At 35.1% G+C, this 27,942-nt stretch overlaps 4 protein-coding genes across 5 annotated transcripts; 2 read left to right on the top strand and 2 right to left on the bottom strand.

Annotated features, from left to right (window-relative positions):
• Positions 1 to 24: 24 nt before the first annotated feature.
• Positions 25 to 2,997, bottom strand: LOC125198247 (eukaryotic initiation factor 4A-2-like). The gene is made up of 5 exons (XM_048096631.2): positions 2,837 to 2,997; positions 1,924 to 1,993; positions 1,697 to 1,806; positions 1,083 to 1,513; positions 25 to 894 (listed from the first exon to the last, which is right to left on the bottom strand). Exons 2-5 carry the CDS (start codon positions 1,989 to 1,991, stop codon positions 259 to 261), a joined length of 1,245 nt encoding a protein of 414 aa, XP_047952588.1. The 5' UTR covers positions 1,992 to 1,993; positions 2,837 to 2,997; the 3' UTR covers positions 25 to 258.
• Positions 2,998 to 7,723: 4,726 nt separating this feature from the next.
• LOC148929329 (uncharacterized) lies at positions 7,724 to 8,827 on the top strand. Its single transcript, XM_089056802.1, has one exon. The coding sequence runs from the start codon at positions 7,724 to 7,726 to the stop codon at positions 8,825 to 8,827; it is 1,104 nt and encodes a 367-aa protein (XP_088912928.1).
• Positions 8,828 to 18,009: 9,182 nt separating this feature from the next.
• LOC125195665 (uncharacterized) lies at positions 18,010 to 23,392 on the top strand. Of its 2 annotated transcripts, XM_048093810.2 has the most exons (12): positions 18,011 to 18,248; positions 18,786 to 18,960; positions 19,122 to 19,205; positions 19,452 to 19,693; positions 19,802 to 20,045; positions 20,193 to 20,272; positions 20,511 to 20,595; positions 22,020 to 22,151; positions 22,220 to 22,333; positions 22,598 to 22,645; positions 22,760 to 22,847; positions 22,961 to 23,392. In XM_048093810.2, the coding sequence occupies exons 1-12, from the start codon at positions 18,103 to 18,105 to the stop codon at positions 23,059 to 23,061; spliced, it is 1,539 nt and encodes a 512-aa protein (XP_047949767.1). In that variant the 5' UTR covers positions 18,011 to 18,102; the 3' UTR covers positions 23,062 to 23,392. The 2 variants fall into 2 exon arrangements, 1 of the variants encoding a protein (XP_047949767.1); XR_007171771.2 differs by lacking the exon at positions 22,961 to 23,392 and having other exon boundaries at positions 18,010 to 18,248; positions 22,275 to 22,333.
• A 111-nt stretch (positions 23,393 to 23,503) lies between these two features.
• Positions 23,504 to 25,489, bottom strand: LOC125195673 (ran-binding protein 1 homolog c-like). The gene is made up of 4 exons (XM_048093819.2): positions 25,243 to 25,489; positions 24,603 to 24,754; positions 24,332 to 24,457; positions 23,504 to 24,057 (listed from the first exon to the last, which is right to left on the bottom strand). Exons 1-4 carry the CDS (start codon positions 25,410 to 25,412, stop codon positions 23,837 to 23,839), a joined length of 669 nt encoding a protein of 222 aa, XP_047949776.1. The 5' UTR covers positions 25,413 to 25,489; the 3' UTR covers positions 23,504 to 23,836.
• Between the last annotated feature and the right edge of the window lie 2,453 nt (positions 25,490 to 27,942).

Here is a 27,942-nt window from a genome sequence, read left to right as displayed (position 1 = left end):
ACAAGTGAAACGAAGCCAAAAAAGTGAACTTAAAAAGACCAAAATAAGAAACCCAAATATCATCCAAATTTTTTGACAATTACAGTAGAAAGACAGAAACCAAAAATGTTGTAGTTTTGGGACAGCAATAAAGTTGGGAGATCGAAGTCCTCTCCAAATAATGGTACTTAAAATCTCCCTCTTTCACACGTTAACACTAACCTACGAAGATAAGGGAAAATTTAACCTCTGGCACCTCAATCCTCTCTCTCTCTCTCTCTAGAGAAGGTCAGCAACGTTGGCTGGGAGCTCCTCCACAGTGACATTGTAGAACTTTTGAATGTCAAAGAGCATGCGCTCGTCGTCGGTGGTCACAAAGTTTATGGCAACACCCTTCCTTCCAAACCGCCCACTACGTCCAATACGATGGAGGTAGTTCTCCGGCTGGGTCGGCAGGTCGTAGTTGATGACCAGGGAGACCTGCTGCACATCGATACCACGGGCCAGGAGATCAGTGGTGATGAGCACACGGGAGGACCCGGATCTGAACTCCCGCATGATGATGTCTCTCGTGTTCTGGTCCATGTCACCATGGGTGGCAGAGACGGTATGGTCACGGCTGCGCATCTTGTCGGTCAGCCAGTCGACCTTGCGCCTCGTGTTGACAAAGATGACACTTTGGGTGATAGCTAGGGTCTCGTAGAGATCACATAGGGTCTCGAGCTTCCAGTCTTCCTTGTCCACATTAACGTAGAACTGCTTGATACCCTCCAGGGTAAGCTCATCACGCTTCACAAGGATACGAACTGGCTTATTCATGAATTTCCTTGTGATCTCGAGTGCCTCTGGTGGCATAGTAGCAGAGAACACACCAACTTGAATCTTGGGAGGCAGCAACTGGAAGATATCATAGATCTGATTGAACAAATAACAGGTGTTAGAAAAAATTAGTAATATAAGAAGCAAAACTTCAAATTAAGAGGAAACTATGTGAAAAATACTGTGTAACCGTGTGAGCAATAACTAATTTCATGGGAGCAGCGACGAGATTAGAGCACAGAAACCAAATGAGAAGGTGAGTCAGAAAAGGCAAAAATGAGAACCTGATCCTTGAACCCTCTGGAGAGCATTTCATCAGCCTCGTCCAAAACAAACATTTTGATGTAATCAGGGCGCAGAGACTGCCTTCTCAACATGTCAAAGACACGTCCTGGAGTACCAACCACAACATGAACTCCACTGGATAGAATGCGCTGATCTTCACGCACACTGGTACCACCAACACAAGCATGAACTTTGACACCGAGGTAGTCACCCAATGCTCTCATCACCTTCTCAATTTGTTGGGCAAGCTCACGAGTAGGTGCCAGAACAAGAGCCTGGCATTCAACAATGTTATAGTCTAGTTGCTGAAGAATCCCAGAGCAGAACGTTGCAGTTTTTCCAGTTCCAGATTGGGCTTGTTGAATCACATCAAGTCCCTTGCAGAAGGGGACAATACCTCTCTGCTGAATTGCAGACGGCTTCTCAAAACCTTCAGAGAATTGTATAGTAAGAACACCATAAAGAGGAGATGATGCCACATTGCATCACTCAGTTCCAAAAAAAAAAGAATTTGAGATTGATCTGGATAATTTAGTTCCATCTTACATAAACATTATATATTCACATTGATAAGCAATATAGTAAGTTTATTTGAAATATTTTGTTCAAGTACCATATGCATAGATGCCTCTCAGAAGATTTTCCTGCAAGCCCATGGCATCAAAACTGTCGTAGACCTCATCATAGCTTGTGAAGAATTCCTCGCCGCCTTCAGCTCCAAGTCTGTAAACCATTTATTACAGTGGGTAAAGGAAAGGAGTAACAAAAAATAGTAGCGCTAGTAACTTCTTTGTGGAGTATTAGACAACAAAATGGAAGTATGTGAATCAGAAAACTAACAGCTCGTTCATCTTTGTATCAAACTGGCGAGCATCAAATTGAGAGCCTTCGGGTGCTAATCCAGCCATGACTGCAAGAAAAGACTAACATAATAAGCAAATAATAATTGTGCTATTAATGTAGAGAACAATAATATAAATGGAAACCAAGGTGCACGCTTTAATTAGAAAAACACAACTTAATAATAATAAAAACTTCTACGGTTCTACCCATAACACCAGCTACTAGAGTAAATACAACTAAATCAATCCTAAACTACCGTGACACTAAAAACTATTCTGGCTCTAAAACTAACAAAGAAGCAGGAATAAAGCATCACAAATCACACTCTTTGAATTATGATAACACCAAGAGATGACTCGTGTCCACATAAGATTGCACTTAACTACAATGTTCCTCGGTTCCAAATACTCAAAAAATAGGTAGAGGAAGAAATCTCCTCCAGTTTACCGAAATTAAACTGAATTCAATGAAGCTTACAGGTTTAACAATGCAGTAGCACTACAAGATCGAGCCAGGATAAAAAGTGCGCATACAAAATAAGCTATAAAAACAAATCTTTAAAAGCTACGAATCTCAAAAGGGCAAATTTTTTAAAGAGAGCACATGTTTTCAGTTCAGTTCTCACTCCGAGGTCAAAAAGGAAATTAGTGGTGCAGAAGCAAGAAAAAACGAGCAGATGCAAATACAAGCTTGTCAGAGAAACAAAATCTCAGAAAATTAAATAAAATTCTTCAAACAAACAGATCTTCCAAATAAATACACAAGCGATTCGGATAAAGGGAAACATAAGGTAAAAGTTAAAAACCAAAGCAATCGATCCTGATCAAAACAATCGAGGAGGCAGCTCAACATCAACCTAATCCGATGAATACATAGCCACGAACAACAAAGCGAGAAACAATGAAGTTACCTGAATGAATAAAGGAGAGAGTCGGTGATTTAGATGTTGATTTTTGCGGCAACGAAGAGCCAAAACTCCTCGGATCTACGCCGCGGAGTTGTAGAGTGAGAGAACGTGGTGTGTGTGTAAGACAGAGGAAAAGAGTTTAGACGATGCAAAGCCCCTCTATTTTTAGGGGTTTGGATTGAGAATGTAATCCATCATTTATTGCCGGTTATGCCCCTTCCCTAATACGACGCCGTTGTTAGTCCAATGGGTGTGATCTGTTGGGCCTGAGTATGGACCCGTAGTAGTGGGCCGAGAATTGCATATTGATTTTTTCAGACATCATATGATTTTATTGCTTCATTTTTTTAAGGAGTGTATATATTGTTTGGCTATGCTTTGCTCTCAAAATCTAATCTGTGACAATGTATTTAGGCTTGTGAAAATGCTAAGATTACATTGTGTATCACGATATCTAGCATACTCTACTCATATGCCTACTTTAATCCAAGATAAAGTCAAATTTTACAATATCGTCGTTGTTCATTTAGTACTATTTTATCTAACATATCGAACGTCATCGTTTATTGGCGGTTATGCTCCATCATTGTTAGAGAGACGAATAATTCTAACGCTTATTTTTTTTACATAATACTCTCTCAATCCTATGGTAAGTCATAAGTGTGACACTTCTTTTAAGCACAAATTTTAGGAAAATAATATACTTAAATAGTTAAAAAGGAGAGACAGCAAAGTAAAAAAAAGAATGTTCTTCTCTATTTTATTCTCTCAATTACTTTACTCTATCTTCTCTTTGAGAGGGGGAGTAAAACGGTGGTTTCAGTTTGAAGATTAAACAATGTTGAGTTTTTTTTTTTTTCAATTAAGTCCTGATCTATTCATGTGAAAAATCTATATTGGATAGTCACATACCAATTCAATATCGAATAACGTGACAACAATTTAACCTCAAGCAGTTGAACACCTCTAGTGTTTCGGCTTAATGTATTAAATTAGATTAGATTAAGTCTTATATATATAGCTCAATTAGGTAGAAACAGTACCAATGTACGATACTCAATCTCAAGACAATACCACTTAAATTAACCATTATTTCTGCCTTATACGTCTTGGCATTTTCCCCATGATAAAATTAATCTCAAGTCAATCAATCTTACTGTATTAGACAAATCCACAATAAATTAATCTTAACAAATGGAATTAATGTGACTCATATGATCTTATCTATTAAATCAAAAATGAAATATTTTTTTCAATGTAATTTGAGATCATCTATTTCACGTAATTAAACATTACTCATACATAGTGTACACCGGTATCATAATTTCGATATTCTTCTCATTGTAGTATATCTTAATCATCACGATTGGCAATCATATCATCATAATAAATTTATAATTCAGGTATATATATTTTGATACGCATGAGAAAGTGTTATTGCTACCTAATACACAAACTTCAGTTAAATTCGTGAATAAACATAATCAAAACTTTGAAGGACAATATGTGAACATTCATTTTCTTTTTTTCCCACAATGCGATATAATGTTATTTTTATCACAAATTCTAACACCTAGACTAATTTGTAAAAGCAAAGGAGAACCTGACATTCACCATTTTTGGTTTTACTACTGCAGGACGGTGCTATCAATAAAAATTTAAGAAACTTCAAAACTCCGTTAGATTTGCTCTTTTAAGCAAATTAAAACCAACAAATTATTGGAATAAAAATAATTAAACTTGATTTTTGTAGTAAAATTATCTAGATATCATAAATATCTAGATAGATGAGTAATCAATTGCTAACTCATCATTTAATTGCTAACTACAACTAATTTAAGATCATAAGATTTTAGAAAACGTGTGGTCTACAATTTGCCACGTGTAATTTTCGTTTTTATTAATTAAATCGAAAAAGATAAAAAAAACTCCAAATTAGGGTTTTAGATGAAAATGTCAATATAGTGTTTCGAAAATATCAACACAATGCTTTGAGAATGTCAACACAATGCTTTAAGAATGTTAACCCATTGCTTATATTGACATTCTACATGTATTATATTGACATATTTTATATAGTATGTTGACATTTCTGTTTGTACGAAAAAATTAAAAAATTTTGAATTTTTTTTCAAATTTCGACTTCGGAACATATGCATGTATGATATCGTTGGAATCCTTATGAAATTATCTTTAATTTGATATATGTTATATGAATTTAAAGTTTTGGGATTTCTTTTAAAGTTAGTTATAACTAAACATGTAATTAATTGACATTAATACCCCTATTGATATTTTTTGGAATTAATCCTATGGCCTTATTGACGTTTTTCGTTGATCGTATTGAGATTTAGGGATTAATGATCTAAGCCCTTAATTTAAATATCTAATGGCTATTATTTAGTTGTAGTTAGCAATTAAGTTATGAGTTAGCAATATAAGACTCCTCTATCTAGATATTATGTAGAATTATCTAGAATTGGGGGAGAGAAATATCTAGACATTTTGGTAGAATTAACTAGAGATAGAAATCTCTAGAATATAGATATTGAGAATATAAAAGTATTAAGTAGGAGAATATCTAGATATTTAGGGAGAATAGTCTAGATTAATAGATATTTATATAAGAAATATCTAGATTTTTATAGATAAAAATCTAGATATTTAGAATATAAAATTATGAAGTAGATGATTCTAGAATAGGAAGGGGATGTCTATAAATATGAGAAAGTTGTAACATTTTGTACAAGTGGAACAAGTTGAAGAAGTTGAGAAGTTGAGTGAGTTGAGAAAGTTTGAGAAATTGAGTGTTCCTTTCTTCCCCACATCAAAACATCTCCTAAATCATTTCCCACATATTCCACCCATTCTCCTCTCAAATATTTCCTCCAAACTAAATTACTCCTCCAACATATATCCTATATATTTCCAACAAAGTGGTACCAGAGCCATAAGTTCCTACCTGTAGTATGGCTAACTTGTCGTCGTTCCAAGTCCACATGCTCAATAAGAGCAGTTTCGATAATTGGAGTATCAAGATGAAAGCGTTATTAGGAGCCCACAACGTTTGGGAGATCGTGGAGAATGGCTACGAGGAGCCACAAGACGAGACCGATCCATCCCAACAACAAAGGGATAGATTGCGAGATGCGAGAAAGAGAGACAAGAAGGCTCTCTATCTCATCTACCAAGCTCCAGGGGACGACGATTTCGAGAAGATCTCGAGTGCAAGCACCGCCAAAGAAGCGTGGAAGAAGCTTCAAATCTCGTGTGTTGGTGCGGAGCGAGTAAAGAAGGTACGCCTCCAAACTTTAAGAGGGGAATTTGAATCTTTACATATGAAAGAGTCCGAGTGCAAGCACCGCCAAAGAAGCGTGGAAGAAGCTTCAAATCTCGTGTGTTGGTGCGGAGCGAGTAAAGAAGGTACGCCTCCAAACTTTAAGAGGGGAATTTGAATCTTTACATATGAAAGAGTCCGAATCAATTTCGGATTATTTTTCAAGAGTCTTGACGGTGACAAATCAAATGAAAAGAAATGGTGAAAATTGGAGGATGTTAGAATCATGGAGAAAATATTGCGTTCTTTAACCCCTAATTTTGAGCACATAGTAGTTACAATAGAAGAAACAAAAGATTTGGAGGAAATGACCATCGATCACTTATTGGGTTCGCTACAAGCATATGAGGAGAAATAAAAGAAGAAACAAGAAATTGTGGAGCAACTTTTGAAGTTGCAAGTAAGCCCAAAGGAGAAAGAAGAAAGCTCGAGCAATGGTGGTGGCCACAAGGAAGAGGCCGTGGACAAAGACAAGATCGAGGCCATGGTCGTGGTCGAGGATATGCTCGTGGACGTGGACGTGGACGAGGATATTTTTCAAACAATGAAGAAAGAAAGGAGTTCCCAAATATGGGACGAGGAAGGAGCAATCCACAGTCGAGGTACGATAAATCTTCTATAGAGTGTTATAATTGTCATAGATATGGGCACTATGCTTCCGAGTGCAGAGACACAAAATCAAAAGTTGAAGAGAAGGCCAATTATGTGGAGAATACGAATGAAGAAAATGGATGTGTTCTTCTAGCTTATAAAGGAGATGCTGGAAGAAAAGATGATATGTGGTACCTCGACACGGGAGCGAGCAATCATATGTGCGGGAACAGGAGCATGTTCGTGGAGCTTGATGAATCAGTAAGTGGCAACGTCTCATTTGGTGATGAATCTAAAATTCCAGTTAAAGGAAAAGGCAAGATTCTAATTCGTTTAAAAAATGGAGCTCATGATTTTATTTCAAACGTATATTACGTGCCCAATATGAGAAACAATATATTGAGTCTTGGACAACTCTTAGAGAAAGGTTATAACATTCACATGAAAGATTATAGCCTTTCAATAAGAGATGGCAAAAATGATTTAATTGCCAAAGTGCCAATGTCCAAGAATATGATGTTTCTATTAAATGTTCAAAATGATGTGGTGAAGTGCCTTCAAGCATGTTATAAAGATAAGTCTTGGCTATGGCATCTTCGATTTGGACACCTAAATTTTGGTAGCTTGAAATTGCTGTCAAATAAAGAAATGGTACGAGGATTACCACCCATCGAGCACCCCGATCAACTCTGTGAAGGATGCTTAGTTGGTAAGCAATTCAGAAAGCCGTTCCCAAAGGAGTCAAGTTCGAGAGCACAGAAGCCATTGGAGTTAATCCATGCAGACGTGTGTGGACCAATCAAGCCAACCTCGCTCGGTAAAAATAACTATTTCCTGCTTTTGATTGATGATTTTCAAGAAAAACGTGGGTATACTTCTTGAAGCAGAAATCAGAAGCATTTGACGCATTCAAGAAATTCAAGGCTGCCGTCGAGAAAGAAAGCGGTCTACAAATCAAAGCAATGAGAACCGACCGAGGTGGAGAATTCACATCTAGGGAGTTTCAAGAGTTTTGCAAAGAAAACGGAATTCGGCGGCTATTGACGGTTCCAAGATCCCCCCAGCAGAATGGAGTTGCCGAACGAAAGAACAGGACTATCGTCGAGATGACTCGAAGTATGCTGAAGACGAAGAATTTGCCCAAAGAGCTATGGGCAGAAGCAGTGGCGTGCGCCGTATACCTGTCTAACAGGTCTCCAACAAAAAGTGTTTGGGGAATGACTCCTCAAGAAGCTTGGAGCGGGAGGAAACCAGGGATCGCCCACTTGAGAGTGTTTGGGAGCAAAGCTTATGCACATGTACCGGATCAAACGAGGAGTAAACTCGATGATAAAAGCAAGCCATTCATCTTCATCGGGTACGACTCTAACACTAAGGGCTATAAGTTATATGATCCAACTTCGCTGAAAACCATGATTAGCCGAGATGTGGAGTTCGATGAAGAAGGAGTATGGGATTTCGGCTCAAACAATGACTACACCTTCATACCACCGTTTGGAGATCAAATAACAGGCGAGCAGACGGGAGAGGAGCAACAAGAACAAACAACTCCACCTACATCTCCCACATCAACTGTCAGAGACTCGCCACCATCTTTCTTGAATGAAAGAGCAACACAACGCACACGAAGTTTGGGCGAAGTGTATGATGACACCCCAAGGTTAGAAGATCTCACCTTATTTTGCTTATCTGTTGATTGTAAACCAGAAAAAGCTACAACAAGGGAAATTTGGCGAGTTGCGATGGAGGAAGAGATCAAAGCCAAAGAGAATAATGACACGTCGGAGCTCGGGAGGCCACAAAAGGAGCGAACAACTATTTGTGTGGATAACAAGTCGACTATTGCACTAACCAAGAAGCCAGTGTTCCACAACCGAAGCAAGTATATCAACACCCGCTACCGTAAGAGAACGCGTTGCAAACCAGGAGATTCAAGTCGAGTATGTGAAATCGCAAGATCAAGTTGCCGATATTTTCACAAAGCCCCTCAAGTACGAAGACTTTATCAAGTTAAGGATGTTGCTCGGGATGACAAATCAAGTTTAAGCGGGGGGGTGTTGGAATAAAAATAATTAAACTTGATTTTTGTAGTAGAATTATCTAGATATCATAAATATCTAGATATTATGTAGAATTATCTAGAATTGGGGGAGAGAAATATCTAAACATTTTGGTAGAATTAACTAGAGATAGAATTCTCTAGAATATAGATATTTAGAATATAAAAGTATTAAGTAGGAGAATATCTAGATATTTAGAGAGAATAGTCTAGATTAATAGATATTTATATAAGAAATATCTAGATAAAAATCTAGATATTTAGAATATAAAATTATGAAGTAGATGATTCTAGAATAGGAAGGGGATGTCTATAAATATGAGAAAGTTGTAACATTTTGTACAAGTGGAACAAGTTGAAGAAGTTGAGAAGTTGAGTGAGTTGAGAAAGTTTGAGAAATTGAGTGTTCCTTTCTTCCCCACATCAAAACATCTCCTAAATCATTTCCCACATATTCCACTCATTCTCCTCTCAAATATTTCCTCCAAACTAAATTACTCCTCCAACATATATCCTATAATAGTACAACAAATCTATGTGACCAAATTTTGTACAACCAAAAACTAGTTTATTTGTATAAAAATAAGTTTATTTATGCATTTTATTAAAATATATGGATGCGTATATAGTACATGGAAAGTGTATAATATTATGGTCATATATTTTTATGATTTATGTATATATTTTTTTAATTTTTTGGAACCATTAATTTTATTTAGTGCATACTTTATTTCAAAATTTAAAAATAATAGAAAGAAAATTCAAATATAAATATAAAAATGAGGTTAAATGCTAATAAGTCTTTTTAACTTATCCACTTACTATATTTATGATTTTAATATATAATTAATACATCAAATATTAATATTACCTTATTTTGGTTGTACAAAATTTGGTTGTTTATCATTACCCCATGATAGTACTAGTACTTATTCCAGTTCAGGATAAAATGGTGAATTAATAAGTACTACCAATAGGGTTCTATATCTTTCTCCATATTTTAGTGAGTGATGCTAAATGGCCACATTATGGCCGGCCATAATCTAATTTTTTATAGAAAACTGAGCTCTCTTTAATTGAATTTAATGCACTTTGAAAGTATTAAAATTTTCAGGACTATTCTACCCTTTGTGTTAATTCATCAATAAATAATGTTGTGACCATATACGCATACTTCCTTTTCTTATTTTCCCAGATTTTTATAAGAAGAATTAACAGTATTATAGCATAGATATAATAATTAAATATTTAAATTATATTTACTATATATACGTACATGCTATAGTGTAGTGTCATGTTTTACACTACTAATTAACTAATAATACTAATAAAATATTTCATCTGTCCCATAAAAATATATGCACTTTCCATTTTCGTCCGTCCCGAAAAAATATGTGCATTTCATTTTTAGAAAGTTATATCAATTTAATAATGTTAGTCTCATTATCCATTAACTACTTTAACTACCATTCTCTCTCATTTTTCAAAAGTTATATCAATTTAATAATGTTAGTCTCATTATCCATTAACACTACTTAACTATCATTCTCTCCCTTCTCTTACTTTACTATATCATTCTTTTCATCTCTCTTACTTTACTAATTTTGTCTTAATTCTCGTGTCATACCTATTACCCTTATTTATGGGACTGAGGGAGTATAATATAAGTATAGTGATATAAGTAAAATACATAGTTAACACTTGTTAAGGATAATTTTAAATAATGTTACGACACTGTAATAAAATCTATAATATGACAATATCAAAAAGATTAACAAATAATAATAATTATTGTTATAACATTTAATTGTTTAAAATAATACTACTATTAATTTACAAATTTCATATGATTAGGATACTATCATATTTTGATTTTATCAATTACTTTTAAAAATATAAATTATAATAATATGATTTTATAGTTATACAATAATCATTAATTTGTGTACTAAATATATATAGTATACAATCGGAATAAGCTACAAACCTTATGCGAGCTCCATACTCTCGTTCGATAGTTTATTTTGTATTTTATACTTTAGTGCATGTAATATAAATACTAACTATATACTGTTGTAGTGTTATATTACCGTTCGTTAATCAGTTGCATCTTATTTATATTTATCTTATTTATATTTTTCTAATTGATAATAATCTTGGAGTCAGTTGATCTTTGATTTATTTGTATAATTGGAATATTAATTAATTTTACATTTGGTTGGATGATTGGAGAACTTAATATAGTAGTAGTAGTACATAATATATATAGTGGTTGTTTGGTTTGTTAGACAAAATAATCATGAGATGTTTATCTAGGATTGAATTGTGAGATTATTTTAGTTAGAAGGGGGAGTGTTCCTTACTAGTTATCACATGATTATTCATCTATGATTGAGTTGTGGAATTCAATTTCAAGAACCAAATAAAATATATATTTAATCTCGAAATATAATCTTGAAAATGAATATTTATTTACTTTTTTTTGGTACTAACTTTTTAATTTATTATATTTATTTTGATGGAAAAAATTAATACTCTATTTTTAATCTAATAAGTTTGTAATTTAGTTTATACTAGTAAATTTCATTCAATTTCAATTGATATTCAATTCAATTAAATAACTAGGAGTTCCAATTTATATATATGTACTTTTATTTATTTATGTGAGTTAAGTTTTGAAGTTACATTATAAATATTCTTGACATTAGAAAATAATTTTTAAACATTTGTGTTTAGGAATAATTATAATAAATTAATTTATTGGTGTGCACTTTAGCTTTAAGTTATACCTCGTGTTTAGAAATCATAAATTGTTCAATTCAATTGAACTGGATAACAAATAAAAATCTCTAAGTATCTATTCAGTCGATTAATAACATTAAAATATAACAATTTAAACATATTATACTTATTAATTTAATATACATAAAAATAATAATTAGTACTACATATATTAATTTACAAAACTATAAGTATAACCTACTACATTTAAAAATATTTAATAATATTAAAATATAAAAGTATAATAATCCTATTATATTTTATAAAATAATAATTTAAAGGAGTGATACATTCTAATGATGATAGTAATAATTAATGTTGTTAATATCACTAACTCAATCCTATTATTATTAACATTATTACTATTATCAAACGTTTGAATTATATCTAATCTATAAATCATCATTAACTCAAACTATATAATTTATCGATCTTAATCAAACTAATCTCATTTGTTTGTAAAATTTGGTCCGAAAGGTGGAAGAATAAAGGGTCGGACATTAACGGGAAATATAGAACTTTATAGGAAAAGGGCTGTTATGTAAAATACTTATGCACTAATAACTAGGCTTAATTTTTCTAATGTTTTAATACCATTATACCCTTGTATGGACGGTTATAACGTGACTGCGTAGCATTATCCTAATAACAATCCATGAAACGTCGAATATTTAGACTAAGCCTTTTTTGGGATATTATGAATCATTACTATTGGGATTATCAAGTTTCAAGAGTATAAGGGTCAAAGGGATAATTTCTGTATATTCTGACATGACATTATCAATCAAGATTCAAGTAGATAAAACACACAGAGTGCGTGTATATAAGTTTGTATTTTATGTTTTTTTTTTTCTTTAAAAAGAAGAAAGTGTGTGTATTATTGTTTTGGGAGTTTCAATATAAAATATAAGTGTCAGCAACCGGCCCATTAAAAGATAAACCTACACATTTATTCCCACCATCACATCTCCACACATCCAAATCAAAATCATAGGCACTCTTCCTCTTTTTGTAATGGAACAGTCCCCACCACGTTCCTTATCTTCTGCTTCTCTTTTTGAGGGTTTCTAGATTTAGGGTTTTCTAAATCTCCCCTCTTCCAAAAACACACATACTCACGCATAATCCCATACTACATGATTGAAACTTCTTGGTGAATTGATTGGAATACAATGGTAAGGGAGGTGACAGAAGAGAGTGAGCACACATGGTGTTTTCTTCCATGGATAAATATTTCTACATGCTTGAAGCTATGTGTGCTCACCCTCTCTCTGTCACCCCACCACTCCGATCCTCTCTCTCTCTCTCTCTCTCTCTCACATTCATTTTTGTTTGTAGCATTAGGGCTGTATATTTATCTGATGTACTTCTGTAAACCCTTGTTTTTGTTTGTTTGTGTCCAAGATTTCAACTTTCATTGAGAATTACTAAACAATTGCATCTGTATTACTACTAAATTGAGGGCAGATTCAAAGATTAGGTTTTCTTGAGGGGTATGCAAAAATTTTAGATCTGAAAGTATTACTCTAATATGAGTTGTTTCCAGGTGCAATTGATTTTAATTCTCTTAAATAAGTTAGTTTTTCCTGATAATTATTAGTAAATGTTTGTGTGTGTGTGGTTGCGTGCTTCACTCATCATACATCAAATTCCAACAGTGTTTTTGCAATTTTCTTGCAGCATAATAAGGTTGACTTAGTATCTAGGATAACTGGTCTAGTGGGGAGGTAATAATTATGTTTGTGAAAAAAAGGGTTTGTTAATATTTATTTTCAAAGTAATTTTGTCAAAACCTTTTGTTTTGTTGAGGAATTATGGTGTTCCCTATATTTTTTCATTCAAGTTTGCAGTTTGTTATAATGAGTGACTCGGGTGCCTTTGTAGATCTTAATCAGTGTCAGTGATGAAGAAGATGACATGATATATCATATTGCTTTGCCTCTCTCTCTCTCTGGTTAATGTGCAGATTCCAATATTGAAACTTGAAAATTCAGAATATTGAATTTCTTCTTTCAATTTCTGCAGATATGATTTTTATTTTTTACAGATATGAAATTGTTATTACATGGTCCTTTAATTCTTGTGTATGTTCATTTAAAGATATATTACTGCAAGATCAGCAAACACAAATTTATTGTTTTGCTTTTGCATATAAGTCTACTCACACACACAATATGTTCCACATGGAAAAAAAGAAAACATCTTTCATGTTGATTTTGCCGTGTGTGTATCTTAAAGTAATATATAAAGAAACAATTTTTTATAATTGTTGGTTGATTTAAGGTAACCTGATAAGGTCATGTTTCTCAGTAGCGCTTTGTTTTGTGTGACATGATATTATAAAATGTTAATAAACTAACTAATCGCAATTCTATAAACTACTGGCTGCTTTCTGCTATTAGTTACATGTAATATTCCTCCATAGTTTTCCTGTTTTTTGTAGCTAAGTAACTTGATTGAGTGAAAGATGAGTAAAGATGAACCACATATTTTTCACTATATAGGTATGACAAAAGCAATATTTTTCTGATGAGAATGTATCAACAACAATCTCTGTTAGGTTACTCTAATTTCTGATCAGACCTCATGTTGCATGATTGCATAAACTAAAGGTCAAGAAAATGAGTTCACAGAAAAGCTTTCCAATCAACAGAAAATATTCAAGATTCAGATCATGAGTTCATCTTAATCTTCAACCTGATCATGAGAACACCATTTCGAGTGTGATTCCATTTAGTTAGACAATAAACAATGGTGACTTTTCCCTTTTCTTTTTAACAGAAGTTGATTAGCAGTAATGAGTTTTATTGTGAAAATTTGAAAATGATGAAAGGTTAGTAATTTTCAATCCAAAAGATATCATATTCCAATCAAAATTACAATTCATTCAATTCAAATGCCATTATCTGAATCAAAATAAATTCAGAATCTTCACCACAGTGAGCAAGTAGTAAACCAGAAACAAATTGAAAATTTCAGGTGCAGTGGGATTTTGGGTAAAATGAAAATTTATACTGGGTCAAATTGAAACTGAAAAAATTTATACGGGGTCAAATCGAAACTTTGCAGGATTATAAGGACCTAGTGTTGCGATTTTGGCCCTTTTAATTTAGGGAATTACATTTTGGCCACGGACATATGCCGTATTTATATAGTGACACACAGTCGTATACTGGAGTACTATTCAGGAAATGGAATACAATTGAAACTATATTATTCATCGCTGCTCATTTTATTTGGATATCGCTCATTTTTTGTGTAAAGTTTAATTACAAATTGTAAAATAGATTATTATATTAATTGATATGTAAAAATTCGTAAATGTAAAAAAAAAGACGTATTTTAGTTGATATTCCAGAGTTAAATCAATGCACAAAAAAAAAAAAAAAAAAAAAAAAAAAAAACTCAACTAACTAGAAACTAATTACTACATAAAGATTCCAATGCTCAACATTATTCATAGAATCTAATAGTCTATATTGCTTGATGCATGAAAACTTAGAATTATCTTTTAAACAAAACATACCCCTTGTAATTTAAATATGCCTAAAATTCATACAAAAATTGTGAAAAATACAAGCATAATCAAAATGTAGCTCCCATGAAAATATGTAACACTAATTCCAGAAGCAGCATTTGCAACATAAAAATAGTAGTAAGGGTACGGAAAGTTGCGCGCCGGCACCGTGTTGCCGCCCGGATTGTAAACATTAACTAGAGGCGGAGGCGGAGGCGGTGGCTTCGAACGAGGCGGCGGAGGTGATGAAGGCGCGGGAGAAGTGAAGTAGTAGTATGGCTGCGCCGGTGGAGAATATTGCGGTGGCATCGGAAGCAGCGGCGGAAGTTTAGGATTTGGAGGCGGCGGAGAGCATGTGGCGGAGCATGTTTCACATTCACTAATGCATAATAGATTTGCGGATGGGAAGTTTGATTGTGGGTATGATTTGGAGATTGATTCAAATATGATGATGAGGAAGAAGAGAGACAAGTTGTAGTAGTTTCTTGCCATTATGATTAATGGTGCATGTTTGATTTTTTTAAAGATATATAGAGAGTATTTTTGGATTATGAATTAAAATAATAACACTACAAATGGTGTGATGGACACAGATCCAGTTATTCTTGTACTAGCTTTTAGTAAAGTGTGTTATATTTATTTATATATGATGAGTGGCTTAATTTGAGCCATTAATATTAATTGGGAATATCAAAATTGAAAATTTAATAATAAGGGCAATTTTTAAATTTGGGATATGATGGGGAGGACTTGGGATTTATCATTTAACTATAATCTGATTCAGTATTCAATATCGTATTGGAACACTAAGAACACAAACTTAGGTACTTAGAAGATAGGCATTTGATTGAAAACTTCATGCTGAAAAAAGTGATTTCGGTTGAAACTTAAAAAAATATTTTTTTGGGGAACTTATGCAATGTAGGATTTCGTACAAATTCACAAACAATATATGTGAAAACAAATTATTATATCTCGTGGCCCACAAAATTATTGTTTTTTTGACTAAAGTTGAATGATGAAATATTGGTCTTGTCATTTTACGCCTAAAATTCTAGATATTGGAACACAAAGCTGATACTCTTGATAAATTGCAAACTGTTAGTAAGTATTTATATGTCATATAGTATTAGATGTGATTATATAAGGATGTTCTATTTTAGGAAAACTATTTTACTCCTTGTGCAACTTTTGATTGTGCTTTTCTCCAGACACAATTCATCTTTATGGGAAACATATTTGTGCAAAAATTGTTGTTCACTTGATCCTTTTCTTGCATTGGGATATAGTAGTACCTTTCTTCCAAAAGAGGGCACTTTGATACTTTTCTATTCCCAGTAAGAATTTTGTCTTCCAATCACTTATAAGAATTCTTCAGCTATTGTGATAGTATAATCCAAAATAAAGCCCTGAATAATGGATTATCAGTCGTCAAAACATAAATTTTTTTGTCTCTAAACTTGCAAAATATTGCATTACTGAAATAGGCGGTATGAATTAAAAAAACCTCATCACCATATCTGGCCTGAGCTTATCGAGCCACTTTATTTCTGGGCCGGTTATGTTGGTTTTTCTTGGGCTTATACGTATCACCTACTTTGACTAGTATGACATGGTAGTGCAATATGTGCATATGGGAGATGAGCATGAGGGAGTGGAGCCGTTGGCCAAGTTTGAGATCTTCAATGATGCCGGAGATAGGGTTGAGGTCTCCCAACGCCATGAAGGTGGTGGTGGTGGTGGTCAGTTTTGTGAATTTGTACAGAATTGATGATTTATTTGGCTTGTGAAAAATGAAAAGATTGGTTACGTAGAAAGGTGAAAATAGATTCGTAATGATGGTTAGAAATATTTTATTTTTTCGACCCAATCTCTTTATTGATTTCGGAAAAAAACTTTCTTTATCAATATACCTTTACCACAATGATGTTGTCCATAGATCAAATTATTTTGTAGATTGGATTTCCCTTGTTGCCAAGTGATTTCCTGGCATTTGGTGAGAGCTGAGAATTCGATCGGTTCAGTTAAAATGAACCGATCTATTGGTTCACCGACTCCCCAAATTTCACAAAACAAAGAACTAAAACTGAAACTGAAATATTCAGTTCGATTTGGTTCGGTTCCTAATCAATAGAAACGATCCAGTTTCAGTTAATTGAAGAGGAACCAAATCAAGCTTAAAAAAAATTAAAAGGTGAAAAATGTTGTTGATGGATTTGATCCCTCGTCAATGCACGTAGAAAATGTGATCGGCAAATAATTATTTTGTTCATAGCGTAATTTTAAAAGTTAGCTAAGCCGAATGCAACATTTTAATATGTATATAAAAAGGTAAATATTCAAACTTAAGTTAACCGATAATCGATATTTTGGTTTGGTTCAATATTGGCTAACCGATTAATTGATGACCGAATTTTCAGCTCTAATTTGGCCCATAATTTATTTATGTTTTTTAGTTTTTCTACTTTAAAAAAACCATAGATCGATGTAAATAGTAAGGCTTAAATTTAGATCATTTAATATTAAGGTAAACCAACAGCGCTAAGATGTTTACTTTATGAGTTTATGAAACAACAAATCTATGTGACCAAATTTTGTACAATCAAACCATACGAAATTTGCATACCGAATCATACGAAAATTTGCATACCGAATAGAACGCTGAAATAATTTGCATACCGAATCATACGAAAGTATAATAGAACGCTGAAAATTTGTGGTTAAATAAGTAAATAAGACGCACGGACTTATTGGAATATGCGTTGTTGTAAAGTTGAAAATGTGTCTGAAAAATAGAGCTGAAACGACGCCGTAGAGTCAAACATAAAGACACGGCCACAAAGCACAAGCTGATGGTTACTTAAATAAATACTGCTAACTGCACGTATGTATATATATCATCGAGGTACATAATTTCTGTGTGCGTGAGAGATACAGAGGGTACACTGATTCATTGGAAATCTGGAGAGAGAGAGGAGGCGAGAATGGAACTGGAAAAGAGCCATGACAACAGCGGCGAAGATGAAATTTTAGGTTCGAGTTTGACTATGGAGAAAGTGGCAGCAGCGAAAAAGTACATCGAGAATCACTACAAAAATCAGATGAAAAACATACAGGAGCGGAAAGAGAGGTATGCGAATCGTCTTGTTCTTCTGTTTTGCATATTCGAAATGCAGCTCACTGGCGTTGCCATTTCTGTCGTTTTTGTGGTCTAATTGTACTTCGGATTTAGGTTTTCAACACTTTATTAGGTCGTGGTAGATCAAAATTGAGTTTACTCATTTATTCATGGTTCGATTTTAGTGGTTTTAAAGTGTTATTGGACTCCATTTGCATAAGCTATGGATTTTGAAGTGAATATATGATTAAATGTGGCAAATGCTGATAATGCCAGTTGACATTTTAGGCAACTGAAAGCTGCTCCAGGGAGAGAGGGAGAATATATTGAAACTTGTAGCCTCAAAACCTTTCATGATCTGTTTTTATGCTCAACAGACAGTTTTGTGAATCCCTGATGATAAATATACATGAGTATATACCAAGTTATTGTTATATCTATTCACACAGATATTTCGAGCCAATTTGTATGTCTCGAAAGTTTAGGTTGCCCTTTCATGTCATTGGAAAACACTAGTTTTAATGCTAATGTATATGTGTGTGGCTTCAGGAGGTGGATACTGGAAAGGAAGTTGGCCTCTTCAGATGTGCCCAAAGATGAACAGATAAATTTGATCAAAGATTTGGAAAGGAAAGAGACGGAGTTCATGAGACTGAGAAGGAACAAGATATGTGTAGATGATTTTGAGCTTCTTACTATTATTGGACGTGGTGCCTTTGGCGAGGTTGATGTCACTCTTGGATGTATAATCTATTTCTGTTCGATTTCCCAATATACTCAGCCACATAAATGCTTGTTTAGCATGCCGTATTCTAATAATTTGATAAGTTTGTATCTGAGTATTTGTAGTTGCTTTATATGATTCTGATAAATTTGACATTGTAGGTCCGACTATGCCGGGAAAAAAAATCTGGCAATATTTATGCCATGAAGAAGTTGAAGAAATCTGAAATGGTGTCAAGAGGACAGGTAAAAGCATACTGAACCTTTACCAAGGTGTATCTTTTAACTTAAAAAATGCCTTTTTTCTAAGGAGGGGAGAGTGGAAGAGAAAAGATTGCTAGATTTCAGATCATAGTCATGAAGAACTTCCCCAAGATATATGAAACCTGAATATCAGTTTTATTAATCCACTTTATACGAAAATATAGGAAAAACTTGTTCGCTAATAAAGAGGTACTAATAATATCTGAATAATGTTATTATGTTCCACAGGTGGAACATGTAAGAGCAGAAAGGAACCTGTTGGCAGAAGTGGGGAGCCATTGTATAGTTAAACTGTACTACTCTTTTCAAGATCCTGAATATTTATATCTTATCATGGAATATCTACCTGGAGGTGACATGATGACTCTGTTGATGAGAGAAGACACATTGTCTGAAAATGTGGCTAAATTTTACATCGCTCAAAGTGTCTTGGCAATTGAATCTATTCACAAACATAACTATATTCACAGGTTTGTGTGAATTTATATACTACTACATGATACAAACAATTCTTACATCTGATACAATTAATTTATTATGTGATTTATCTTTCTGATCCTCTTTCATTTTCTTCTTAGAGATATCAAACCAGACAATCTTCTTCTTGATAAGAACGGTCACATGAAACTCTCAGATTTTGGTCTATGCAAGCCCCTTGACTGTAGGACTTTATCCACGGTGAATGAAAACGAAGAATTGGATGATGAAAATATAAGGGAACCAATGGACATCGATGGTCGTTTTCCTGGTGCTGCCAATGTTAGTAGTTGGAGAAGTCCTCTTGAACAACTTCAGCACTGGCAGACGAACAGGAGAAAGTTGGTAAGTAATTGAGAGCGAGGCGTGTTTTTCTTTATACAGAAACTTGTTTTTCTTTGAACTATTTAATTTTTTTCCATTGCGAAGCTTGCTGTCACAGTTGATTTTCAGTTCCTAAGTACGTAATCATCTTCACTTTGTCTTTTGAAGGCTTTTTCAACTGTTGGAACACCTGACTATATTGCTCCAGAAGTGCTGTTGAAGAAAGGATATAGCATGGAGTGTGACTGGTCAGTCCAATTTCTCCCCAGTAACACTGACCGCCTCTCCTATTCCAGTTATTGTTACACTTGATCATTCATGAAAGCTGTTTATGTTGATATTGTGATGTGTCATTTTCAAAGCTCAAATGGCACCATACAAGTCTTTTCAACTGACCTGTTAAAACTGCTGAATGTTATTATGTGCTGTGAGACTAGAATCCAGAACCACAGAAATGCTTACCTCGTGAATGATGTATATTTGCAGGTGGTCATTGGGTGCAATCATGTACGAAATGCTTGTTGGCTACCCGCCATTTTATGCGGATGATCCTATGACCACTTGCAGGAAGGTACATGCCTAAATTTATTTTCCTCTTTCATATTTGCTGATTTATAGGGTAATAGAAGATGATTAGCTTACATGCAATCAATTGTTTACATTGTCCTATCTGCATCCTTAAAAGCACTACAGAAATCTTCCAGTATATTGTGCTCCGGACCATATCTAATCAACTGCCATTGCCATTCTCAAATGAGTGCAACATACATCTATAATTCTCTCATTGCAATAACTTATGTTTTTTGTATACCTCTCTCTGCACCATCCAAGCAATTTTGCCATGTGCTGTTCATTTATTGTTCAACCTTTTATTATTATCACCAATGCATCTTAAGGTAATCACCATTAATGCTCAGCAAAGTAGTCTGTGTAATATTTGTCTCTGTGTTGGTTAATGGCAAACGTAGTTAGCACATTTGATTCATAATAATTGGAATCTTTTATTGAAATGCTCGAAAATTGTGAATACTTCTAGCCATTACAAGCCTAAGCAGTATCCCTGTTTTTGCTTTCTGTTCAATGAAGTACTCCCTCCGTCCCAGTTTTATAGTCACATTTTGCCATAAAAGTCCGTCCCACATTTATAGTCACATTTAGAATTTTCCATATTTGGACATAAAATTTTACCCCATTATTCACTAAAATTACACCCAAATGCCATTATCAATACAAAAATAAACCAAAACAAAAATAAAAAACCCAAAAATCAATAAGGGACCCACCTTCAACCAACTCACTTCATTTATTAAACACTCCATCATCTCACTTCATTTATTACACACTCCACCATCTCACTCCTCTATCTCACTTCATTTATTACACACTCCACCATCTCACTTCATTAATTACACACTCCACCAATTCCTTAAAACCCGTGTCATAACTAAATGTGACTATAAATATGGGACGGAGGGAGTATTTCTTTCCCGACATTCCTCCTTGCTCTGTTTTGCTTTGGCTTTTCTTTTTTGCGTGTCATTGTTGAAGGCTCCGGTGATGATGTCTATACTAGTATATCGTTCCAATTGCTGAACTGCTCCACCATGTTAGTGGTAATGTAGAGATGAAGGGACAACTGAGGAGCTTGATTGCACTCTTTTTATGTATCGTCTGCATTTTCTTTGGATTTTTTTTGGCTTTTGTCTTGCACAAAATGGTACTAGATCAATTCTTGAGGGTCGACTTCCAAATTCTTTTTGCCTTTTTTAGGTTTTATGTGCTATGGTATTTTTGGCCACTTTTTAATGGCTTTTAGGTATATTTGTTACCTGCGAGTAGGCATGAACGTTCAGATTTTGGCTCTACTTTTATCGATGTACTATTCTGTTATCGGGATGATTAATGTAAAGGCACAACACTACAACATGACAAGCATTATTGTTATCGATGTACTAGTCTGTCTGTTTCCTGATGGAGTTTTCTAATGATCGCTAGATTGTTCATTGGAAGAATCACCTGAGATTTCCCGAAGATACCAAAATCAGCAATGAGGCAAAAGATCTCGTATGTAGTTTACTCTGTGATGTCGAGCATAGACTTGGAACAGGAGGTGCAGCTCAGATAAAGGTATTACTTGGTCCAAATGAGTCTATTGTGCTCCTCTTCTCTCTCCATTCACACATGAGCTAATGCAGGCTCACCCTTGGTTCGTCGATGTTGATTGGAATAAATTATATGATATTGAAGCAGCATTTAAACCAGAGGTCAACGGGGAGCTGGACACCAGGAATTTCATGAAGTTTGATGAAGTACAAACTGATCTCTTAGCTTTTAGTATTATGTTTCGTGCCTTCCATTCCACCCCCTGCAGATAGTCATATTTATCTCCATACGTCAGGGTAATCTTGATTTTATCTTTGAAATATGAGGTTGGTGATCAGAATCCCGCCAATCAAATCTGTGATACACTTGACCAGTCTCATGCCAAGACATTAATGTCATGATATGTCTGCTTCATTGTACTCGTTCCTTTGCTCGTCTTCTATTGTCTAATGTCTCACTTATTTGAACAGCTGGATCCACCAACACCATCGAAGTCTGGGTCAGGATCCTCAAGAAAGGTCTGTCTTGCTGCTCTTTGCAAACGTTAACCCATTTTCTATATTCCCTAAATTGTTGAACAGTGTGGGAAATATGTAGTTCTTTCTGATCTTGATATAATTTTCTTCAAACAGATGCATCTAACTCCAAAAGATTTTAGTTTTGTGGGCTATACTTACAAGAACTTCGATGCCATCAAAGAGGCTCTGCGCAATAAATCAGGTACCAAGCTTTCCATATCACGAGTCAATGACAATGACACTACTACTAAGTACACATCTATCAATTCATGTTCCCGAATCGACGACACTGAAAATATTATTTGGCAATTGCAGACGACAAGATCCTGATGTCAGTCAGGAATGAAGTCAAGGAGATGACAGAGGAACCAGATATCCGGATGAACTCATCGATGGATGATGTAATGTCACCATAGTTGCTTGCCCTACCCATATGAGAGTGGAAACATCGCGGAGGGCCTGTATATTGGTAGGTTGGCCTTTGTTGTTGCCTATATCCGGTCATTGCAGTAAGGTCGTTTCAGTATTGGTTGTACAGTATGGTTGGTTAGAGATGCTTGTAATAGAAAATTTAGGACTCATGGCCTGGCTGCCCAGGTTGGTAGGGGGCCCTGCTTTCTCTTGTGGCAGCTGGTTTTAGACAATTTATTGCATCTCTGATTATTCGGACATCAATATTTAATGGTGGTTTAATCCACAATCTGTAATTCTCACAATTTATAAAATGCTGTAATTTTAATTTTTCAATACATGCTTTTCTAGTTTGTGTTCAGTACTTCTTAAACGTTTAATTGATTCCGGTAGTATACGATAGTGTTTCTGCATAAATAAATTAAAGATCCACAAGAAAAGCTGAAATAATACACGCGAAAAGAAATACAGTTTGATGAAGATATAATTATATGTTTCTGAGGGTAATGCACCCATGTCCAAGAATTTTTGCAAACACCATCTCGACAGTAAAAAACAACTGACTCATACTTCAGAGGCTCCAAAACAACACCAACTGAGCCTGACCTGACTTGACCCGACCGACGACTGATGATGGACCAGTGAACAAACCAAATGAAGAAAGACCATTGTTTCGCGACTATAATCTGGTGCCGGGTTGACTCACCTGAATAACCCATGCACCAAACCTTGTCAGCCAAAAACCAAGACAAGACTCTACCAAAGGGATCATCCTCTCTTTTACTTCTCTGCGGAGGAGGCTACTGGTTCCTCGCTCTCGCCATTATTCTCTGCAGAGGACGAAGGTCCGGCTTCGGACTCGGGTTTCTCTTCCTCGTTGTTAGCCCCAACACTCAACTTTTCGATAAGACTGGCTGCAGTTTTTCCTTCTTCACTCTCTTCGTTATCAGTTGCCTGTGCTTTGGCTATTTCTGCAATCATATCCTTGAAAGTTTTGCAATCTGAAAATCAAGTAGATATTCATTATTGGAACTAACTGTACACCGGATTGTATAGATAATTTCAGCTCAAGGGCTGCAAGCTATTCTACTGAACCAGGAATTATGATCAGATTAAAGTACAGATAGTAATACAAACAAGATTCTACTAAAATATTACCACACACATACATTTATTCTATTATATCTCATAAACTAAACAAAGCAACTAAAAAATCATGTTTCCAATTCATTTCAAAAGTCAAATACAACAAGTATTTAGATAGAATGAACTTACTCTCCACAGAGGCAAACCGGATCGCAAAAGTTTCATCCTTCAGCTCTCCATCAGAGAAATCAGCAGCATGCCACACACATGATTTGTCATTCCCTTGATGCTCTTGCACAGTCATTGTGGATAGGACTGCATTTACCACGACAATAAACGGCCAATTTTTAGCAAAAATACACAATATCCATGATCAGATACAACATTTTCCAATAAAAAAACACCAAGTATTCACATGAGTAGTAATATACAAATAATTCACATCTGTCTGTATACTAACCAAGGTGATTGGCGCAGATCTTAAGGGTCTTGTTCTGCCTCATGACAAGCCTAACTTTTCCCGTCTCCTTGTGCTTTAGGAGCTTAACAATGCCCACTCCCCTTTCCTTCCATTGATTACCGTCCTTGTCAAATCTGTACAACTTAGACTTCCTAGAAAAAAACAAGTAATTCAGAAATCTATAAGGATCAATAATCACACTAAATTATTCAGACATGAACTCTTGTAAGTTGTATGTGGATATGAAGTGTCATACACGCAGGTATAGAGACTTATCGACATTTTTTTCGAACATTTACAAGACAAAACTTAATCTACTGGATCAAGCGAATTGAATTCCAGAAGTAAAATGAAAATCAATCTACTCCGCATTTACATGTTTAACTTAATCGCCTCATTCGTGATTTAGACAGTGCATCAACAACGACACCACAGTAATTTGAAAAATAAAATACCAAACTGACGAAGCAAATAGAACTTCAACGTCAGTTCAGCACAAATTCAAAATCAATCAACCATCAGCGTAAAGCAAAACCACATCGATCTAATCTACCGCACCGATCCACTCACAGCAGCAGAAATCAAACAATTAAACACCGAATCTCACATCAATCAGCGAATTGAACCTAAAAGGACTCACAACTCAAGAAGAACATCTTCGTTCTCTTCACCGGTGGTGACGGCGACTTCCTGCAGCTGGACGATCGGAGCAATCTGAGCGCCGGTGTCCTCATCATCGGCCGCCGACCTCGGATTGTCATCTTCTTCCTCCTCTCTCCTTAGAACTGTGGGCTCCGTTTCTGTAGCCATGACCGAAAATTTGAGATGGATTTTGGGATCTGCCAAAAGAGTTAGGGTTTAAGCAGCGGTGATAATGATTTCTGGAGCCATCGCATTCCGATAATATATGCATATCGTACAGCGTAGAAGTAACGCTGACGCTATTTGGGCTTCATGGACTGGGTCGGGTTAACATTCTGTTACTCATATTAACCATATTTGACCCGCTATCTCATTATTTAGTAGAGGGCCCACATCGAGACTTATGGTTATGAATGTGTGTATTAACTTAGGGTCTAAAATCATAAATTTCACCCAATATTTGATATTTTTACAAATTTGCACTTTGTTTGATATTTTCCACTCTATCTCTATCACTACATTTGACTAATTTACGAGATCTTTTTTTAATCATACTTGACACAATTAAATCAATGTGGTTTTCTACATGACTTTTTATCCTACTTGTTATGAACTTAAAAAGTAGTTTAAAATACCATAAAACGTATCACGGTTGCCCACGTAAAATAAGAATTTGATAAAAATATCTTATTTGGGTCAGTTTTAGAAATACCAAACAAAGTGCAAAATTTGTTACTATATTCTAGACTAATTTTAAAGTTCATGGAAAATACCAAATTTTGAGCAAAGTTAGCCATGTCTGTTTCTTTTAAATTTAGTGTTACACACACTGCATTAATTAATTAAATTTAATATTGATTAATTAATGTTTCAATAAACATACGAGAAACTAAAAAAAAATAACTGAAAATCAAATTAACAGTGCAAAAAGGGAATTTGAACAATAATTTAAAATTGGAAAACCATGTATATGTACATTCATTGCTAGAATATGCACATCAAACCAAAACTCACCAAAATTTAGCAAACTGAACACACTTAGCCCTCACAACAAAATCATCAATAGGTAATGGTAGAATGACAAATGGACTCCATATCTATATTGATGCAGCAACATGAACAATGTACGATGTTTTCTACAGACCACCATAGATCATAATATTTGCGATTATTTTATTAAGTATATACTGAAAAAACCAGAAAGAGGCCTATATGGTTAGCGGCTATTTGTCCTAAATTTAGTTACTTTCATAAAAATATATTAGAATATAATACACCTTTGTATTTATTTGAAAAAGCTAGATTTTCTCTCTAATAATCAATTTTGATACAACAAGCTCTTCACAATAAATATAAATTCAACTAATGGATAAGAATAGGAACTAAAGATAAAATTATAAAATAGTGGTAGTAGGTAAAAATAAAAAAGATATGGAATACATATATAGGAAGTATAGGAAGGGCATGAAAAGTGGACCATTGGGTCTTACCATTTGAGACGCTCGTCTTAGAGCATCCACTATAGGTGGACACTTTTTGATGGACAATTTTTTTTTTTATCCATAGCCACTTTTTATTTGTCCACAGCCACAAAAAAAAATATCCGCAACAATAGTGGACACTTTTTGGTGGATAAATTTCACTTTATTTTATTTGTTGTATATTTTAATTCAATTACAATTAAAATTATCAGACTAAAAATAATTAGAGAAAAACGGCTAGAGCCATAAAATTAAAATTGAAAACTAAATTTTCGTCGAATTAAAGTGAGGGAAAAATTACAACGAAAATTTGATCTACGGAAAATCACACATGTTCTTCACGCTACGCCGCCTCCCCTACGTGCCCAGACCTCTTCAATCAAATCGACCTGGAGTTGGTCATGTGTTGTGCTCCTGCGTATATCAGCGAAACGTTGGATCAGATATTCATTACTACGTGGTACACCCATCTGTATCGGCGCGGAGGCAACGCCGTGACTTGTACTTGCACCATCTTCTGGCGCCCAACGTTCTGCAGCAAATCCTTCATCTTCTATTATCATATTGTGCAATATGATAGATGCTACCATAATATTTGCGACATCATCTTCGTGCCAAACTCGTGCCGGGCAGCGAAGAATGGCCCATTGCGCTTGGAGCACACCAAAAGCTCGCTCAACATCTTTCCTAGCGGCCTCTTGTTTTCGTGCAAAATATTGTCTCTTCGCTCTAGCCGGTTGGCGAAGTGTCTTGACGAATACGGGCCAACGAGGGTATATTCCATCTGCCAAATAGTATCCCCTGCGATACTGCGTGCCATTTGCTACAAAACTGATCTCTGGACCCTCTCCCCGGCACTCATCATTGAAGATAGGCGACGACTGCAGAACGTTGATGTCGTTGTTTGAACCTGCAACACCGAAATACGCATGCCAGATCCGCAAACGGTGGTCAGCAACGGCTTCGAGGATCATCGACGGATGTTTCTGCTTGAAACCAGTAGTGAACTGGCCTTTCCACGCCACCGGGCAGTTTTTCCACTCCCAATGCATACAATCAATGCTGCCCATCATCCCTGAGAAATTGTGCACCGCACCGTGCATATCTAGCAGTCTCTGGCACTCATCAGGGGTTGGCTTTCGTAGGAACTCCGGACCAAAGACTTCCCGAATACCCTTACAAAACTGCCGGAGCACATTTAGACTAGTCGTCTCACC

This window comes from Salvia hispanica, chromosome 4 (assembly GCF_029641045.1).
Source record: "Salvia hispanica isolate PSC_SH4W2 chromosome 4, Shi_PSC_v1, whole genome shotgun sequence".
NCBI lineage: Eukaryota > Viridiplantae > Streptophyta > Magnoliopsida > Lamiales > Lamiaceae > Salvia > Salvia hispanica.
Note: the sequence above shows the minus strand (reverse complement) of the source record. Positions and strands in the feature narration are given on the sequence as shown.

What these genes read in the sequence shown, in the direction of transcription:
- LOC125198247 (XM_048096631.2), bottom strand. Translation starts at nt 1,991, where the DNA reads ATGGCTGGATTAGCACCCGAAGGCTCTCAATTTGATGCTCGCCAGTTT. An exon ending in GAGAGGCATCTATGCATATG is followed by an intron (nt 1,514 to 1,696) that starts GTACTTGAACAA and finishes AATTCTCTGAAG; the next exon opens with GTTTTGAGAAGCCGTCTGCA. An exon ending in CCAGAGGGTTCAAGGATCAG is followed by an intron (nt 895 to 1,082) that starts GTTCTCATTTTT and finishes TTGTTCAATCAG; the next exon opens with ATCTATGATATCTTCCAGTT.
- LOC148929329 (XM_089056802.1), top strand. Translation starts at nt 7,724, where the DNA reads ATGAGAACCGACCGAGGTGGAGAATTCACATCTAGGGAGTTTCAAGAG.
- LOC125195665 (XM_048093810.2), top strand. Translation starts at nt 18,103, where the DNA reads ATGGAACTGGAAAAGAGCCATGACAACAGCGGCGAAGATGAAATTTTA. An exon ending in ATACAGGAGCGGAAAGAGAG is followed by an intron (nt 18,249 to 18,785) that starts GTATGCGAATCG and finishes GTGTGGCTTCAG; the next exon opens with GAGGTGGATACTGGAAAGGA. An exon ending in AGACGAACAGGAGAAAGTTG is followed by an intron (nt 20,046 to 20,192) that starts GTAAGTAATTGA and finishes TGTCTTTTGAAG; the next exon opens with GCTTTTTCAACTGTTGGAAC.
- LOC125195673 (XM_048093819.2), bottom strand. Translation starts at nt 25,412, where the DNA reads ATGGCTACAGAAACGGAGCCCACAGTTCTAAGGAGAGAGGAGGAAGAA. An exon ending in GAAGATGTTCTTCTTGAGTT is followed by an intron (nt 24,755 to 25,242) that starts GTGAGTCCTTTT and finishes GTTTTTTTCTAG; the next exon opens with GAAGTCTAAGTTGTACAGAT. An exon ending in GATCTGCGCCAATCACCTTG is followed by an intron (nt 24,458 to 24,602) that starts GTTAGTATACAG and finishes TGGTAAATGCAG; the next exon opens with TCCTATCCACAATGACTGTG.